Source organism: Anarhichas minor, unplaced genomic scaffold (assembly GCF_050575085.1).
Source record: "Anarhichas minor isolate MPS153535 unplaced genomic scaffold, ASM5057508v1 ptg000043l, whole genome shotgun sequence".
Classification (NCBI taxonomy): Eukaryota; Metazoa; Chordata; class Actinopteri; order Perciformes; family Anarhichadidae; genus Anarhichas; species Anarhichas minor.
In genome coordinates, this window is record NW_027466489.1 from 1720967 (window position 1) to 1739573 (window position 18607).

Sequence of the window (18607 nt, forward strand, 5' to 3'; positions counted from 1 at the left end):
CTTTTGGTGGACGCCCGCTCCCTTCATCATTATTAGGGCTCTGAACTGAAACTATGCTCCTTCCCCCTTTCATCTCCTTTATCACCATCTCTCTGCTAACTCACTCCTCTGGAGTCTGTTTTGGGCTTGTTCTCTATTCCTTTAATTGAGTTTAGTAGAAAAACAAATCGTTTAAGGAGAGGGCGCTCGTGCAAAGGTGGGAGCCATAAATCTCACTGGTGATTTAGGGTGGCCACCCAGTCCCCAAACTTCTCCTCCACAAAGGTCCTCAGAGAGGTTCACCTTGAAACATCACTTGGCTGCTTTCTATCTCCTTTTTTTATTGGAAAATCTTTCGCTTATATTTTCGGCGAGGACGTGACATTTTAAAAGTGTCTATGAATAAGTCTGAGTGTGGAGTGGGAGGGCCTGAAAGAATGACGGAGTAAGTGCTTCCAGGGTGAGAGGTCCGGTAAGTCTTGAGAGGAGGCTGCATGCTGCACTTGGGTTGACCCTTAACTGCGGGTCGTCAGGCTCACTGCCGTAGCCTTGGGGCAAAGACGAGACTGAACATTGTGAGATTTAAAAAAAAATGTTTTTACGGCATGTACATTTACTGTCTAGTTTACATTACTGCTGATCATTTTCCAAATTATTCCATGACAAAATAATTACTATGCAGGCAACATTCACAGGCTTTTAATCTGCTTGAGATAGGTAATATCTAACAGGGAATGTATTTTTTCAGTTAGTGGTGTGTGGTAATGCAGTTTAAAAATGTGATATGTTTTAAAAGGTTTTGAACCTTACAATGATAATGTGAGCAGATGTGACGTTCACTGTGATTAATTGCATATATTTTAAGATAGTTTGTGGGTTAATTTTAATAACTTAGAGCAATGATGGTAACTGCTTGTAAAAGAGGAACATTTTATTAAAGAACATGGTTAGCAGTGATGTCAAATATATCTTTCATAAAAGGACATGACTTATATCACGGTGGTAATAGCATCATGTAACAGATAATGAGACCACCCATTTAATAAGAGTATTACCCAGTGAGCAGATGCAACTGGTTAAGTAATTGTGGGAACATATGGCTCAACCTGCGCAATTCCTGTCAACAGCCCTAATCTCCAGTGCTCAGTAAAGTAACCTGTTAATTAGAAAGTGGTGGTTCATGTCAACAAAGGTTAGAAGGGTAACTTGAAAGCATCGATACTGTACTATTGAGCATCACCAAAAAGGTTTTCCATAAAGGAGGGGATATGTATGACCCGTTATGCAGCCAAGCAGGTTTTATGAGCGTTACAAATGCCCTGCATGTCCCGGTGAATTTAGTAAATATAAATACCATGGCAGCTTTTGTTAACGAGAAGATGTTACGTTTTTTTAATTTAAGGAAATAAATGTTCTCAGTCATCACTGCTAGTTTTTATATGGTTTCTTTATTATCAACAGTATACAATTGCCTCCAGACTTTCAGCTTTTCGTGACAGGTAGCAGGTAATAGTAAGCATGGATCCTCTGGATGGTAGAAGTGTTGATCAAAAGTTATGATATAGAGGCGAATAGAAAGTTGTACATATACATAGTGTTTCCCCAGCTGTGAAGATGTTCCTCACATAGTGACATTAGCACCGCCTGAATGTAAAGTGGCTTATACCCTTAAAACTGTGAAAGAAATAGTCTGACATTTTGAGGCCTATACGCTTTAATACTTTCTTGCAGAGATTGAGAGGAAACGATTGATACCAATCTCGTGTTTGTACGGTGAATAAGCTACAGCCAGCAGGTAATTAGCTTAGCTTAGCACAAAGACTGGAAACGGCTAGCAAGGAGTTTTCCAAAGATAACAACATCCGCCTATCATCACCTCCAGAGCTTGTCTGTTTCATCCATACAAATAGCAAAGTGTAAACACGGTGCCTTGTGGTTTTACGGAGGTTTATGTGTTGGACAATTTCCTGGCCTGGTGCAGTAACTTCTGGGACTCCAGGAAATTAGTCAAAGGATGTTATAGGTGTTGGTTGTTGGATTTTGTTACCTTTGGTCAGACTTGCTGTTACAAGTCTTTATGCTAAGCTAACCGGCTGCTGGCTGTAGCTTCATATTTATACAAAAAATGAGAGTGAAATCAATCTTCTCATCTTGCAAGAAAGCGCAAAAGCATATTTCTGAAAATGTATCCGTATGTAAACAAGGATGCGTAGAAAGCTACAGAGCAGTGACGCACAGAAGATAACCCTAAGATAGGTATTATAATGGTACAACGAAACAAATAGCTGTCACTGACATTGTAGCTTTTAATTGTATTAATTAAACATTCACGTTCATGACGAGGGTCAATTGTATCTGCTCATTGTGGTACCATGTCCCATTATGGCACGGAGGACAGCACAATTAGCCAAATAAATGTCTGTATGTGTTCTTAGTATGAAGACTTAATGATTGAATGTTGAATATTGAATAGAAGGAGCAGCGGGGTAATTAACTTGATCTCTTTATTTCTTACGGGTATAAATGTCGACCAGCTCAAAGATAGTGCTTCAGCTAAAAATATATTCATAAATGGGATAACAGTATCCACATTATGATTCAGGTGATATAGTAAAAGAAAAAAGGCAGTGAAAATAAATTATCTGAATAACAATAATAATTATAATAACAATAATTATAATAAACAGTGTCAAATTAGGATTCATAAACCTTTTTTGTTTGGTTTCTTTCTTTTGTGAAAATTCCTTTAAAATTGTCCATATAAGCAAAAAAAATCCAGCATATTTTCATTTAATGTTGCGAAGGTGATCTCCCTTGCCGGGGACGTCCTCTTCGGTCTCACACATTTACAATATTCACAGTTACTATACACCTGTTCGGCACACACTGAGCCACACTGCAGTCAGTCAGGCTGCCAGTGGGGACAAAACTATGGGGTGCAATGACATTTTTTGTGTTTACATGTGGGTGCCTGGCCGACAGGAAGCAGAATATCCCTCTCTGACTTCCTCCATCAAAATAGGTACCTATACATAGGGAGTACAACGATTATTTCCTCCCATGATACATCTGTTCTCCAACATACCATTGGCGTAATCAATCAAGAGACAATCAAGATGAAGACACACAAACTGCATGTACATTGCACACACTGTCCTCTAGTGAGACCCTCATCCCCGTTCACACAACCCTCTCAGGTTCGCCGAGCGTTATGTTAACCCCTCTCCTCGCCGTCTCAGCCCATGGCCGTCACCATGTTAGAGTGGTGCGGGTGCCCGAAGGAAGGGTGTATCGGGGTGGGCGTAGGAAGCATGTGTCCAGTGTGGCCGAAATGCGGCAAGTGGCCCATGGACATGTGTCCGGCCAGAGAGCTAAAAGGAGTGCTCTTCTCGTGCAGGCTTTTGGAAAACTCCTCGTAGCTGTCGCAGCTCCGCCTGCTCTTCTTGGATTTGTGGGACATTTTTCGGTTGCGTGTCTGTATTCCCTCCTTTTTCATGGTCAGAGGCCGGTTCACCTGTGTAGAGAGGGAGAAGTGAGGATGTGAGTGATCTGGTTAAAGTTTGGAGCTAAAGTTAAAACCCAGAAATGATTAATTTTATAAATATAATCAAATACATTTTTAAACATGGTATTTCTGACTTTTGTAATTAAGTTTGATAAGTCCTTAAAGGATAAAAATAAATGCTATATTGTTGTTATTGTCAACAAATCCCATGAAAAGACCTAAATGGACATTTTTAAAACGGCTGAATAATTCCCTAAAACAGCTGGGCACTGTGGTTTGTGCCAAACATTACTCAAAGAGTAGTAAACAGTGCATTTGTTGGGGACTATTTTCAGCTGAAGATTAATACACATTTGGTGCTCTATTATATCTGCCACTAGAAAGCTGTATGTGGAGTTGTGCGGCTCATTGATAATTTGTAATCGTTTTCTGACAAAAAATGGAGGTCAATGGCATAAAGACATGACGTATATTGGACTTTGGCTACACAGATAATACTTTATTGATGTAGGATTTGTTGACAGCAAGAAACATATACAATATCAGATTCATCCTTTATAAGCTTCCCCAGCACCTATTATCAACCTTGATGACTCCAGTCTTAATACTATTCATGTGGAGCCTTGTGGCTGTCCCACTCAACAACAGTCCCACCATTGTGACTCTCAAGGGGATTACGCCTACCATGGAAACAATAAAGCACAAAGAAAGAAAACACCAACGAGTCTGACAGTGTCTGAGAGTAAAACAGCGCTCTCTCTCTCTCTCTCTCTCTCTCTCTCTCTCTCTCTCTCTCTCTCTCTCTCTCTCTCTCTCTCTCTCTCTCTCTCTCTCTCTCTCTCTCTCTCTCTCTCTCTCTCTCTCTCTCTCTCTCTCTCTCTCTCTCTCTCTCTCTCCTGCCTCTCTTATCCCTCAACAATCAGTGTGACCTGCCGGCCTACTTCCCATCTACTTGACCCTCTCGGGCCCAACTTGGCGATCAGCAGTCAAAGACTTACGCTATGCAGTTTATAGTAGAGGCCGCAGGCATTGCACACTGGGTCTCCATTTGCATTGCGCCGCCAGAGTGTGGTGGTGGTCGTCTGACAGTTAGCACAACAGGTGCCTGCTCGTCTGGCAGCAGACTGTGGAAAGATATTAAGCTTTGATTAGAGCTCAACATCACAAGCAGACATAGCACGAGTCAGATTAGGAGTATACATTTAAGAATATTCAGTATGTAAAATGTATGATTATAGTTTAACTTCCTATATTGATTTAAACTTGTCATGACATTAAGGCCACAAATAATGGTTATTATATAAATAAATATTTTTCTTTAAATTGTTTAGCAAATAAAACCTCATGAAAATAAAAATGCCCATCACAAGTTCCTGGAGGCTTTTTTTTTTTTTTGTCGGACCAAAGATATTCAGTTTATTGAGGAAAAACAGAAAATATTCATATTTGAGAGTCTGGAACCAGGAAATCTTTTTAAAAGTTTTTTCTTAAAAAAATACTTTTGATGTCTGGTGAAAAATGTATTAATCAACTAAACATTGCAGCTCTAGTTGACATATACATTCTGTTTTTGGGAGTTACAACCTCAATATTTTGACCAAAGATTTCAAATGAAAATGTATAAACAAGATAGGAAATGTTAATTTGATACAGTAGGCTTTATTTGTTAGTACACATGCTTGATTAGCATGCACAAAGCTCAGTACTGCATAGTTTAAGATGATGAGTGAGGAGCCCTAACAGCCAGAGGCTCATGATGGGTTCTTCACACCTGATTATTTCATGCTTTTACCTGAGTTAGGTCTAATTTCCAGGAAATGAATCTGCACCTTCAGTGAAAATGTTCTAATGAATGTACTAGTAAACTTGAAATAACCTAATTATTTTTAGAATCATCATCCCAGCGTTTTTTTTCATAAATACTGTCAAACCCACTTTCCCAATCTTCTTCTTTTTTTTTTTAACGTTCACTGTGCTGTACTTTCTCTGTGGTGGACAGAGCGTTTGACTACTACGGAATGAGGTGTGAGCCTATCGTTAGGAGGCCAGGAAACAGGCGCTGGCCCTGCTCATTTATCTGGACCGGTCAGATATCCGGATAGGAAACAACTGGAGAGCTGCTGCCACTGAACAAGGCGCTCTGGAGCTCTGCGAGCTCCGGCCGTGCCATACGGAAACCAGGCCTGATATATGGCTGTTTTATATGCTATTATAGCAAACAGACGCTAAAATAAAACACTTGTATAGTTTGTGTCAAACAGGCAGCTGTTTGCGTACGAGGTCTGCAGGTCAGTATCGATAGATTTAGACCTGTTTGTCGCAGCGATGCAGACTTCTCAGTTCGCATGCGTCAACAAACAGACTGAAGTCATCTGAAACTAATCTTGATGATTCAAAATTATAAGCACAATATTCGCAAAATAATATATTTTGTTGATTAGTCTTAATTTGTTGCTCACCCGTAGCATTTCCTCGATTCATTTTATTTTCCTTCAATGAGTGTGGAGTTGCGCAGTTGTATCGTACGTTTGCATTCTTTAATTACAGAATCCTGCTTTGATTGGGACAAACGCTGCTTTTGTTTCTATTGTCTCGCTTTTTCCATGTCATTTCCTCCAGGATTCCAAAATAAAACCATTTACTACATAAGTCCTGGTTTAAAGGTGTGATGGCCCACTGTCGTATTGTTAATTAGGCTACTACTGATTTAATGAGCAGCGTCTGTTGACTCCGCAAATACTGCCTTCATTTCAGAGCTGGCTCCTGCTGCATCACAACACAACTTCTGCACAGGGTTACATGAATACATTGAGGCTGAAAATATATAGCTCGACTTTTAAATTATTAGGAGAACGATCAAATATGAATGATTATTTTAGGCTATTCATGATTGTAGCCATTGGCATTGGCTTGTGTGTTGAAACAGTTTTAAAGATCTTTGTAGGATGAGTGAGATGCAGCATCAATGATGTTTGAAGCAGTTCATGATGGGACATAACTGCTCTGTCACTTCACACTGAGACACTTCCTTCCGTTTATTTGAAAATTCAAAATCACGTGTTTTTTTACTGGACAAATTCTTACTGAAACACCTCGTCTTACAAATACAAATAAATAATCACAGCTTTTATGAGCCATAAACTGTCAGTGAGGTCCTTGAGGTGTTGTTTTGAGGGAAGGGGTGCTGGCCCTGCTATCAATGACAGTATCAGAAGTGATAATGATAAGAGAAGCAACTCAGATAGTCCCAATGCTACCAAGCATGAAGGAGCAAGAGGTGAACGAGAAGCACAATTCCTGGAAACTGATTGGAAAAATATAATAGTTCCTTGAATTGTACCTTCTCCCCCTCTCCTTCCTCCTTACACTCTTTTTATTTACTGCCACCTCCAACACACACACACACACGTTCACTGCCCCTCTCTCGTAGACACTGATGGGACTCACCAGCCTGCGTTTGGGTTTGATGAGTGGTCTGTTCTGGCCGTTCATCTTGTGGTACAGCCCACAGGCGTTGCACAGGTAGTGTCCAGTGCTGTCACGTCTCCACAGAGGTGTAGAGGTGGCTCCGCAGTTTACACACTCGCGGCCCTCTGAAGAAAAACAAAGTGACTTTGTGATATTAAATTTGATACCTGGCTGGAATACAACTTCCTCCTGCTCTTTGATCTATCTCTTTGTGTTAATGATGATTGTGTGTATGGTCACTAAACTATAAGATACTGTCTTATGTTGATCATCTTTTTTTCTAACAGGGATTCAAACATTTTATGTTATGGTATGTATGCATGCACACTCATTTGTGTGGGCACATCAGATTATATATAGAGAGAATAAAGAGAAAAAAAAGTAGTGGAGTGGAGTATAAGGGGTAATTAGGCATTAGCAGAAGCACTAATCAGCTAAAAGTCTCAGAAGCATTAGCTGCAAAATCAGTAATATATTCCCTCTGTGCTGTCAAGCGAGAGCACCAATGCGTGACTTCCATAAAATATATGTCCTGTAAAACAGCCTGATGGAGAAAAAGTATATATATTGTATTTTATAAAAGCAGAGCCAATTAATTCCACTTGACAAAATAAATGTGTAGATGCTGAAAACATTTTACTCCCTCCAAGCGCCTGAGGAAAACTACAACCATTAAAGACAAAAAAATAATCATTTAGGTCTATATTTTTAGGAAATAAAAACTTAAACTTAAATAAATGTAATAACAACATTAATCATTTAGTCATATAACCTATAATTAATAATAAAGTTGTAAAACTACATTTGCAGCCAGTTGATATGCAGCTCTTATTTGATTAAAACACGTTATTCAAAGTGAGTTTAGGTTACCCTGCACTATCATCCTGTTAATGAACGGGTTAAACGCAGGTTTAAACTGGGAGTATCCTGGTCGGTTATCAAATAATCAGGACAATGTATTAGTGTCTTATGTAACAGAGAAGCGACTTCTAGCCTAAATACTGAGGTTTTTGGCTCGGTGCACCTGCAGATCTTCCTGTCACACCTCTGGGCTGGTTCCAGTTCACTGTTCTGCTGCAGCCAGGAGTAATTACAGAGTCACGGTTAACACAAAGAGGATTATCAAAGTCGCTCTGTGTCGGAAGACTGTCGAGTGCAGGCTTAGGCCTCTGCAAGCATTCATTGCAAAATAGTATTATCCGTATTATTTATTAGGCTATTACTATTATTATAATAATACAATTTCCAAAATTATAAGGAAGCTCAAATCACAGCCTACACATTATAGGCTGGCTGTGTTTAAAGTCACAACGAATCAAAATAAAATATTGTACCATTTGGAATATATTTATTGACTTCGACAGGATGTTTTAATTTTAAACAGTACATTATATTAGATAGCAGGAGAGTATTCTTCAATAATTACCATTTATTTTTATTTGATCATTTTATAGCTATAAAGTTGTGTGATAATAATATTATATTGGCTAAGATTCATAAACCTCTTCAATATTAATATGCTGTTTAATTGTGTATGTGTGTGTGTGTGTGTGTGTGTGTGTGTGTGTGTGTGTGTGTGTGTGTGTGTGTGTGTGTGTGTGTGTGTGTGTGTGTGTGTGTTATGTAACAATACCGTGAAATGATCCTTTTAGGAATATTTACAGAGTAAAATGTTGCATATAAAAACAAAACGATGCAAAGCTGCACTATTTGGTCAATAAACTCATCCTTGCACCACAGATACACAAACCGAGTGCCATGGGATGATTCAAAAATGCATTACGTTATTTTGTATTTGCCTGAGACTAACTATTTTTTAGTTTTAGTTCAGTTTAATTGCCACTGATTCGCTACAGAACAGCAGACCGACTAGGTCGATAAATAAACTCACAGATAAGCTTCTAAGTCCAAATACTGTCTGACTATTTTCAGATTTCATTTATTTTATTTTTAAACTAGTCTCCGGTGTGTTTGCAGTGGACTCACCGATGCAGGACCGTGTCTTGCCTTTGTTCCTGCAGCTGAAGCTGGATGAAGCTCCCAGCAGGCTGCCCGGGTGAAACAGACTGCTACCGTACTCATGTGCCGGGAGGGAGTAGGGATACGTCGGTATGGGATGGTGGGTGGAGGGGGTCTGAGCGCTCATGGAGGCCAGACTGCTCCTCAGCGAACTGGAGTCCTCCAGCTTCATCCCTTCCGATAACGACACATGGTATTTGATAGATTCCTTCTCGTCCATTCTGGAGGCGCAGGGAGACGCGGCCCCCGGGTCCGGTGATACGTCCTTTGGTGGCGTAGGGGGGAAAGTGTACAGATGCGGGCTGGAGTGGGACGGCGGCGTTAACGAGGATGCAGAGACCGTATTTGAGTTGCTGCTGCACGGGTAGACGGCAGAGAGTCCGCCAGGAGACGCGGATCCGGGATGGTGGAGGCTGGGCTTGCTGAAGGGGCTGACGGACCAGGCGTTGTGGTGGTGAGCCGACAGGGCTGCTTTCCCTCCGTCCAGCCATGAAATCCCCGGGCTGTGGATGAGATGAGTCCCCGTCAGACGAGCTGAGGAATAATACAAAAGACAAAGACTGATTTAGCATTCAGAGAAACTGTGTGGTGTTTTATGTCGCATGCGAGTTTGAATGCAAAATAAAGTAGACTTGTTGATTCACCGGACACACTGGCCTGATTTAAACGTGCAAATAAAGTATCCTGACACATATTCAGAAAATAGACAATATATTCCTGATTGCACACGTATTTATTTCTTAAATGTGAATATTTTGTAAAAAAAAAAAAAAAAAAAAAGAATCCCAAATATGTGGGTTAATGTAAAAATAAATGTGACAGCGTGAATGTAACAAGCCAGTTTATGAGACTCATGAGCCAGCAATTATTCACAAGGCCAAACATTATTCATTTTAATTAACGTTTCAAACTGCAGAAAAACTGACAGATGATGTTAATTGTGTTAAAATAGATACAACGATCTGACGATTATCATAACACACGTAGGCAATTGTTTGCAGAAATGTATATATCATTTTGCTTAGTTAATAATTCCCATACTGCAAAAGCCAACTACGAGTTTGTGGCTTGTGTGTAGGCCTATTGGCTGAAGTCGCCCCCTTGTTGCTCATCTTACCATGCGCTTGGCTGTAGGACACTCTGGCCCTCGCAGAGTTGTGGTAGTACGGGTTTCCTTGTGAGTCCAGGTGGTTAAAGAAAACATCCACCTCATCCGGAGGCAGGAGCTGCGCCGTGGGCTCCATGTAGTTGTGTCCAAGGCCGTGGTGATGAGAGTCCGGGTGTTGCCCGTTCAGCATGGCATGGTGATGCATCCAGCGGGGCTGATCAGCCGCCACATCCATCGTTGTGGCTTCTGTGTAGCGCGCTTTGTAGTAAACGAATATCCAGGGAGAGGATGGTCTAAAATGTGTGTCCTTTACCAGATCTTCACTGTGTCCATTTACAGTAGCAGAGTAATGCTTTTGTTGTGGTTCCTCTGACTTAAATTCCCTCTCTTCCCCTGGGCATCGAGTCGAATTTTGCACTGAAAACCTGCAACAAGCAAAAATATGTTAATATTTTTAAGACAGGGGTGTTGTGCATCAGTTCTCTAAACGCAGCTCGTGTGGTGCGAGTATTGATGCCACTTAAGACAACCATCTCCACCCAAAGTATTTACTACTACATCGCTCTCCTCACTACTCACCCACAACCCAATACGCGTTTTCACTTAAAACGCTCAATAAGGTGCTTCACTCAACATGACACTAAGATAAACATGCCGTACCTTTGCCAATGCTGTTTTATCCGCAGCGTCCGATTAGCTCGCGCGTCTTTGCAAAACGGTCCCCTTTTTGCTGCTGCAGGTCCTCTCCAGTAGTCGGCTGGTGTTTGTCAGAGTCAACTCCGTCCACTGGGACTTAAAGCAACACGTATAACTGTGGCTGACAGCGCAGGGCTAGGCTTGTCAAGCTCATGGGCGGAGTCACCATTAAAGCTTTGACTCAGCCAATTACACACCACCTCTGCAAAACCTCAGAGGCGGTTCCCCCACACCAGAAAAAAAGATGCTTCTATAACACTCTTATGGGGAGACATGGCCTGGCTGCTCAGGGCCAGGCCTATATTATGACTTTGTTGTACTTTATGGAATTGATTGTTTCAGTACAATATTCATCAGTGTAATATTCCTTGAAACATAATATATAACATAAACTAACATAATTATTATCATAGGCTGCATATTTATAGCTGTAGCCTACCCTGTGAATATGTTTTTTATAAGGGCACAGCATGACAACCACAGACAAATGATTATACAAATAATGTTTTGGGGTGAGCTGTCCCTGCATTGTCTCTCCATAGATAAACACCAAACATGCAGACGCCAAGATTCAAATAAGTTTATATTACTGACATGTTTTGGTGTGTTTACATGTGTCAGTGACAATTGTATTTAAATCCAATGTCACCATATCATTATTTAATCATTTGGTTGTGGTTGTCATGATGTGCCCTTATAAAAGATAATATTCACACTTTAATTCTTTAAGGAAACTTTTATCAGTGAATAAAATGTGAAACAGCAATGTCCCCTAAACAAAACACTGTAAGAGTTTACGAGTTTTAATCTGCACGATAAAAGCTCCACCGATGTTAAGATTTGTTCAGGGTTAATTATTCACCCATTTACTTTATATGTAAGTGAAGAAACAACATTTTGTGTGAGTAATTGAACATATTACATTCTCTCTCTCTCTCTCTCTCTCTCTCTCTCTCTCTCTCTCTCTCTCTCTCTCTCTCTCTCTCTCTCTCCCTCCCTCTACCCTCGCGCATGATTGACAGACAATAATTGAAGAGGGAGCGCGTGCAGCCCCGACCGGCAGACACTGCCGCCTGCTTGACGCCGTCTCCTGACGTCAGTGCTTCTTAGTGAAGAAAAAAACCAGTCAGGACATGAACTTTTTCGAGAGAGAGAGATAGAGAAAGAGAAAGAGAAAGAGAGAGAGAGAGAAAGACAGAGAGGGACAGGGAGACAGGGAGAGAGAGAGAGAAGGAGAGAGAGAGAGAGAGAGAGAGAGAGAGAGAGAGAGAGAGAGAGAGAGAGAGAGAGAGAGAGAGATGGGGGTTGCCCGTATAGTCTGCTGCAGTCCCAGTGGATGATCTCGAGGAAGGACACTGCAACTGATATTTACGCAGCATTAATAATACATCATCATCCTGAATGTATTCTGTGATTTCGAAGAACAGGCCAACAAGCACTGCGTGGCAAACTACTGCCAAGGTGGACTATACATATTACATTAGATTAGATTAGATTAACAAACTCTAATGTGTTCAATAATTACTTATGTTGCCGTTATGCATCTCGGTTATCTTCTAATTATGTTGATGCAGCCTGTGCTGAAGAAAACCTGCTTGCTGTCCGCTGTTTGTGTGAACCTGTTTTAATTCGGTTCCCTGTCTTGCCTTTTGGCAAAATACCTGGCATAGCCAAAACCTCTCTGAAGCAATTAACATTAACACTATCACACTTGTAAAAAAAAAAAGATGGGCAACAGTGCCCAATTTTTGAAATGCAAAAACACACAACATATTCGCGAGGCTATGAGTTTGCAGGACACGTGGGTTAATCTGACTGGAATTTGAAATGTATTCTCTTTAATCACAACTTCCAACTATGCTGCTAAAATTGCAACACACATCGACTTATTAGAGCTCTTCTTGAGTTGTTGGTAGTGTAGCCAAAACGTGGATGGCCAAATAAGAAAACAACAAAATAAAGGGACCACGTGACATGATTTTAATCAGTCTGATAATTACGATATTATCTATCTATCTATCTATCTATCTATCTATCTATCTATCTATCTATCTATCTATATATATCTATCTCTCTTGCTGTTTTTCAACATTTACTAAAACATTTATTTACAAACAACTTCCCTTCATGTCACACTTAAAGTCCATGATAAACTGCCAGGTCGGATGATTAAAAGGCCTATATTTAGATAAATCCGTTTGTTTGTTTAATCAGACTGCAATGTAAATAACTGAAATTCATCATTTACGCAGAGAAAACGATTCCTTTCGAGCAGTATTAAGAGGAAATCTGGCGTTTAGACTGAAGAAAGCCGAACATACCGGAGGGACAAGTGTGGCAGCATTAGAGCTCATCAGCATGATAATGTGGAAATACACATGCTTTGAGTGTGAGCCCTTTTGATCTGGTGTGGCGATAAAACCTTATCGGCGGCAAACATCCACTTCCATTTTAGGATTTGACATTAATTCAATCCGCCCTTCTTTTTTTTACTGGTCTTCTTTTTCTCACACGAGCGCAGGAGAAAGAGTGAGGTCACAGCCCGATTCAGCTCTGAGAATCTCATTATAGGACAGCCATTGAAAGGAAGTGCTTTTACCTCATAATAAAGATAAAAATGAAACGTCACTATGGTATATAATACAAAAAATGACAATAGATCAGTAGGCTAATATAGACGTTTATTATTAGTATTCATCTTAATTCAATTTGCTGTAGGATTGGTAATTATTATAGGCTATAGTGGTTATGATGATGTTATTTTGTTTTACATTTTATGTAGTATTTTTTTTTCATTGTGTATCAAATTAATAATGTTCTGCACTAAGAGCTTATTGCATTGACGCGTGCTTGAATGTATGTGTGCGTGTGTGTGTGTGTGTGTGTGTGTGTGTGTGTGTGTGTGTGTGTGTGTGTGTGTGTGCGTGCGTGCGTGTTGAGTCGCTCCCCCAGATTGAAAGAGAAATCCAATGCTATATAGGATCCTTGGGTCCCACTGATTATAACGCATCCCGGGGTAATTTTTCATCGGTGCTGGCTAATCTTTGTTCTTTGTGAAGATAATAAATAGCCTAATCGTTATCAGCAAGCTGCTGGAGGTGTCGGGGAGAATGGGGGCTGATCGGCCCGGGAAATAGGCTCCAAAGTGCCGCGGAATAAATGGCATTTCTTATCTCTCGCTCCCAGATTATCGCCGCCTTTTCAAACACGCACAACAAATACATCTAATGCAGCGAATGCATCATTTACTGGAGCAGATCTGTGTAAATGATAGATAGATAGATTAGAGGAAGGGGGCTGCATGGAGGAGGGGGTGGGGGGGGGGGGGGGGGGGGGTGGGGGCATGGTGTTGGCTATTATTTACAAGTTTAATGTTCTGCATGTGCAAAGTCTTTATTCGGTGTATTTAGACAGCATAAATACAGATCACTTTTCCATTATTTTTAAGATATCTGCAGGAGCCATCTGCGGTTCCGGTTCTTTGTTGTGGTATCTTATTTCTTTCATGTTGGATTTGACTGGATAAGAGTTAAACAGACGCAGCCGCTGCCATCCAGGGAGAAAATATATTTGAATAATGTTTTCAAGTGTTGGGAATTTTGCAAAAAAAAAAGCAAATGCGATTTAACCAGAGGTGTAAAGCAGTCTGTCACGAACAGGCCATGTTAGATATACTTGATATTTGAAACTCATAGGACAGAAGTAGTGGGGAATTGATTTCATTTTTATTTTATTTTTATCATGCTCTAAATCTATGTTTGGTTGCAATCCTGCAGCATTGTGTTACTTTAAATAATGAAAACAGTGAAGATGGTTTGATTAGGCCATTGACCAAAGTCTAATTTTACCTAAGTCTCATTATAACACGAGGTTATCTCCTATTTTGACAAATTATTTAATAATTTCCTCAAAACATCTATAGACCAAATTATAATGAATGGAAATGGGAAAATTAGTTTCCAATTTCTGGCTTGTCTTGAAGACACAAAGACATAACTTCACAATTTTTTATTTTTTTATTATTTATTTATTGAAGACACAAAAGCTGTAGTTGCATGCTTGACACAAATATGAAAAGAAATATCCTTTATAGGCAGAAAGAATAAATAGAGGAACCTTAGAAAAGGTATTTTTCCATTATATACAAACTGGATGCTTAATAACTTGGCAGCTGCAGCAGCCCTGGGTGCTGCTGATGGTCTCCAGGGTAACAGAGATAACAGCGCAGTCATTTTCCATATCTTACAGTCTATTATATTCAAGGATTAGTTCTCCTTCCCGAAAAGGTCAAACATAAAGTCAAGCCAACCAGGAGTGCTTCTTCTCCTCCTCCTCCTCCTCCTCCTCCTCCTCCTCCTCCTCCTTCACCCTACAGTGACAGAGCATTTACCATTTTTTTTCTTCATATTATAGTTAAACCAATGCGATGACCTTTGCTGACATGCTTTGATAGATACAAACCTCCCACAGCAGAAAACAAACCTCCCTGAATTCCCCTTTAATATCATAAGGACTCATGTGTTGGTGAACAGTGATTTTCTTTGGTTAAGCACCGCTGTGCACTATAATTATATTTTTATGTTGCACTTTTCTCTTATGCATCTAAAATCCTAGTTTCTTCCTTTGCTTCCTCTTTTTTCAAGAGACAAAAACAAAGATTGGATTATACAACACCTCCTCAGTGGTGCAGGATTGTGCAGTACTAATCACCAATCATATAAATCAAAACATTTGAGAATTTCTGGGGTAGCAGCCCGGCAGTCCAAGGGTCGTAATCACAAAACATCCTTACTGGCAGAGTTTGGAGAAAGGCCTAAAAATAAAGGGCGTGTCAGTTATAACTTCAAGAGTAATTCACAAAGTTCAGCCTCCTAAGACTTGCTTACAGAGTGAGTAATTTGCTGCAGGTAATGTGTCTCATTGCGTCAGTGTCTAAGAAAAACATGCAACAATAATCAACCTTTACGAGCATATTTTGATGGCCGGTGAGTTAATAAGAATCAAATGAACTCATTAACAAAACAAAACAATCTAATAACACCAGAGATGACAGTTTGCACATCTCTCCACTTGGACACTGAGAAAAACTGTTGTTTGCTGATGAACTTGAAATATTTCAATGTTTCAGCTGTCTGTTAGAATTATGCTTGCAACTAAAATGTGCTCTCAAGATTTACATCTGCCTGACAATTCATTGCTCATTGAAAATATTCACCAAATGAAATAAATCAATAAAGTAGAGTTTAGAATTATCGTAGGATGTCTATTCGATCATTTAAAAAAATCCAAATCTAATTAAAAATGTATTAAAATTCGATTTCAAAGTTCATTAAAATTCATTAAATCAATTAATTTATCATTTATTTTGTGTTGAATTTGCTTCAATTTAATTATTTATTATATTTTATAAAAATATTTATTTTATTTGATTCAGTTATTCATTTATTTTAATCTGTTGTATGTTTTTTTGTTTAATTTAACATCCGCTGACTGACTCTGACTGACTCATCCATCAACCAGTCACTCAGTGGTGATAGTATCGGGGTAGGGTATAAACATACTATACATCAAGGAATCTCTGTCTGTCTGGGTGTTCTTCGCATATTTCCAGAACCGTTCATCTCCACACTTGGCGGGTGTATTGCTGGGGATATGGACACCTGACACATTCCATATTATTAAACTTTCAATACATAAGCGAACAGTGCTCTGTGTAGCAGCAGCGGCGGAGCTTCAGGGCTCTGCAGTCCATCATGTCATCCACAGCAGGCAGACAGCGGTTCATTGACTGCAGGTCACTCGTTCTCCTGGATGCTGGATATAGCCTGCTATTGCTACATTTTCTTCAATTGTATGTTTTTGCCTACCTATCTTATAACACTAATAACGTCACCTCCAGCTAAATACCTCTGCTAAGTAAATCCATGCTCAACTTTATATCCGGAGTGGTTATGCCAAAACAAGCAACTAATACGTCTATTTGGCAATCACCTCCACTAAGAGTGTTTCACCAATGTTTCTGACTGGGAGTGACCACGGCCAAATACAAACGGAGTCTTTCTTTGCTTTTCATCCTTTTTCTCTAACTGGGAATAGTGGTATTGGCAGTGGTAAAATAAGTAGGCCTTCCTTTTTTCAAAGTAAAACTACTAATTACTAATAGTAAAATGACAACTATTAATATTTATTTTTACTTAAATGTTAACTTCAAGTGAAGAGTGAAAGAGAAAGATTATCGCCACAATGTACTGATATTTACTTAACGTCTGTTCAACAGCTTTCAATTCTAATATGATGAATATGACTGAAAATTATTTTGGGGACAATGAGTTAGAATAGAAACATATTCAATATTTTTTATATCTACGCATCATAACAAATCTATAACTGTTTGAGGCCCCTTTAGTTGCCTACCTTACCTAACGGTAAAGTTTGCCCCTGATTTCTTGTCCTGAACCAGAGTATATTTCACTGGTGTTTCTGACCGTGAGTATACGTGACTTGGGTATGTGATGTCATGGCAGGTGTATTGCTAAGAACCCAAGGAAGTGCAGTGTTGAGTATGTGTTGAGTTTGTATGAGCCGTTTTTATTATTCAGCCCGTTGTGGACAGGCATGTTTTGAAATGTCACTGCAGGAATGAGTAAAATCTTTCAGAAGCATGAGGTCATCCAGAGGAGGCAGTGTTGAGGCAACAGGTCAAAAGTAAGGGAAATTTGAACTGGTATGAAATAAGGTGTACCTCTACTCAAGTACTGTTTGAGTATGCACTTAATCCTATGTCAGTGTGCTTTCTTAAGTGTGTATGTATGCAGAACATTCTGTCTCTCATTCCATGGCTTTAGTTATACCCATCCTCTTGAACTACTGTTGGTCTTTACATAGTCCGGAAAAGGAGTTCATTTTTTTTCAATGTTTCTCAGTGAATCTTTCAAGGAAAATCTAATCTTCTCCAGCTTGATGTGATATCCTCCATCCTTGATCCATATTCTGTGGGTAGGTGGCGAAACATATTTCCATTTAAGAAGTATGAGGCGTCTAGCAGAGAGGTAAAGGACATAATTCCATTAAGATACACTTTTTACTTCAAGTAAAAGTTCTTCTGCCTGAAGATTGGGATGATTTATTCTGAGTCCAATCCAAGAGAGAGACCGGTCCACACAACCCTATGTTAAAGATGTCACGTTGTTGGCCATGATAGCGTTTATCCTGAAACTGTACTCCATCATTAAGAGCTAGTTCCATATCATGAAGATTAAATTATACGGTATTCATACCTTTTTACAAACTGGACTCTGTGCATACATTATATTCTCCTGTTACTGTTGGTTTACACACGTCTCGCTGAAAGTTTCCAGTGTCTCCAGTATCTTCTGAATGTCCCTACTTGATCCCTTACTTCACTGTGTGTAGTCTTGAGCAGAATCTTTACAAAGTCATTACAGGTCAGAGGTTCACTACTTCACTTCCTACCCAGAGAGCAGCAGGAAGTGAAAGTTTACAACACCTTGTCACTAACAACCTGTCAGTCAAACTCTGTCTCACCTGAGCTGTTCAGGGAGTTGTAGAATTCAAAACACCTCCTTTTTTTCTCAACCTGTGTGTGTTCATCAATTTCAGACAACGTGCTTTTATTTTGTCTTTTTATTCAAATGTTTTATGCAAACGTTTGTGCTAATCCATTGAGTAGATATTGAGATAGTTCACAGGATGAGCAAAATCTTTGACCTGCTGGTGGCGCTAGATACAAAGTCAAGAGATCACTAATGTCAATAAGTTTAATTCTCTGGAAACTATGACTTGAACCGACCATCCGACCGACCGACTGATGT

General features: G+C 39.7%; 1 protein-coding gene across 1 annotated transcript; it reads right to left on the bottom strand.

Annotated features, from left to right (window-relative positions):
* Positions 1–1408: 1408 nt before the first annotated feature.
* gata2b (GATA binding protein 2b) lies at positions 1409–10878 on the bottom strand. Its single transcript, XM_076110708.1, has 6 exons — positions 10740–10878; positions 10089–10504; positions 8939–9505; positions 6932–7077; positions 4483–4608; positions 1409–3493 (listed from the first exon to the last, which is right to left on the bottom strand). Exons 2-6 carry the CDS (start codon positions 10312–10314, stop codon positions 3215–3217), a joined length of 1344 nt encoding a protein of 447 aa, XP_075966823.1. The 5' UTR covers positions 10315–10504; positions 10740–10878; the 3' UTR covers positions 1409–3214.
* Between the last annotated feature and the right edge of the window lie 7729 nt (positions 10879–18607).

What these genes read in the sequence shown, in the direction of transcription:
- gata2b (XM_076110708.1), bottom strand. Translation starts at nt 10,314, where the DNA reads ATGGATGTGGCGGCTGATCAGCCCCGCTGGATGCATCACCATGCCATG. An exon ending in GTCCTACAGCCAAGCGCATG is followed by an intron (nt 9,506 to 10,088) that starts GTAAGATGAGCA and finishes ATTATTCCTCAG; the next exon opens with CTCGTCTGACGGGGACTCAT. An exon ending in TCAAACCCAAACGCAGGCTG is followed by an intron (nt 4,609 to 6,931) that starts GTGAGTCCCATC and finishes ATCTTTCCACAG; the next exon opens with TCTGCTGCCAGACGAGCAGG.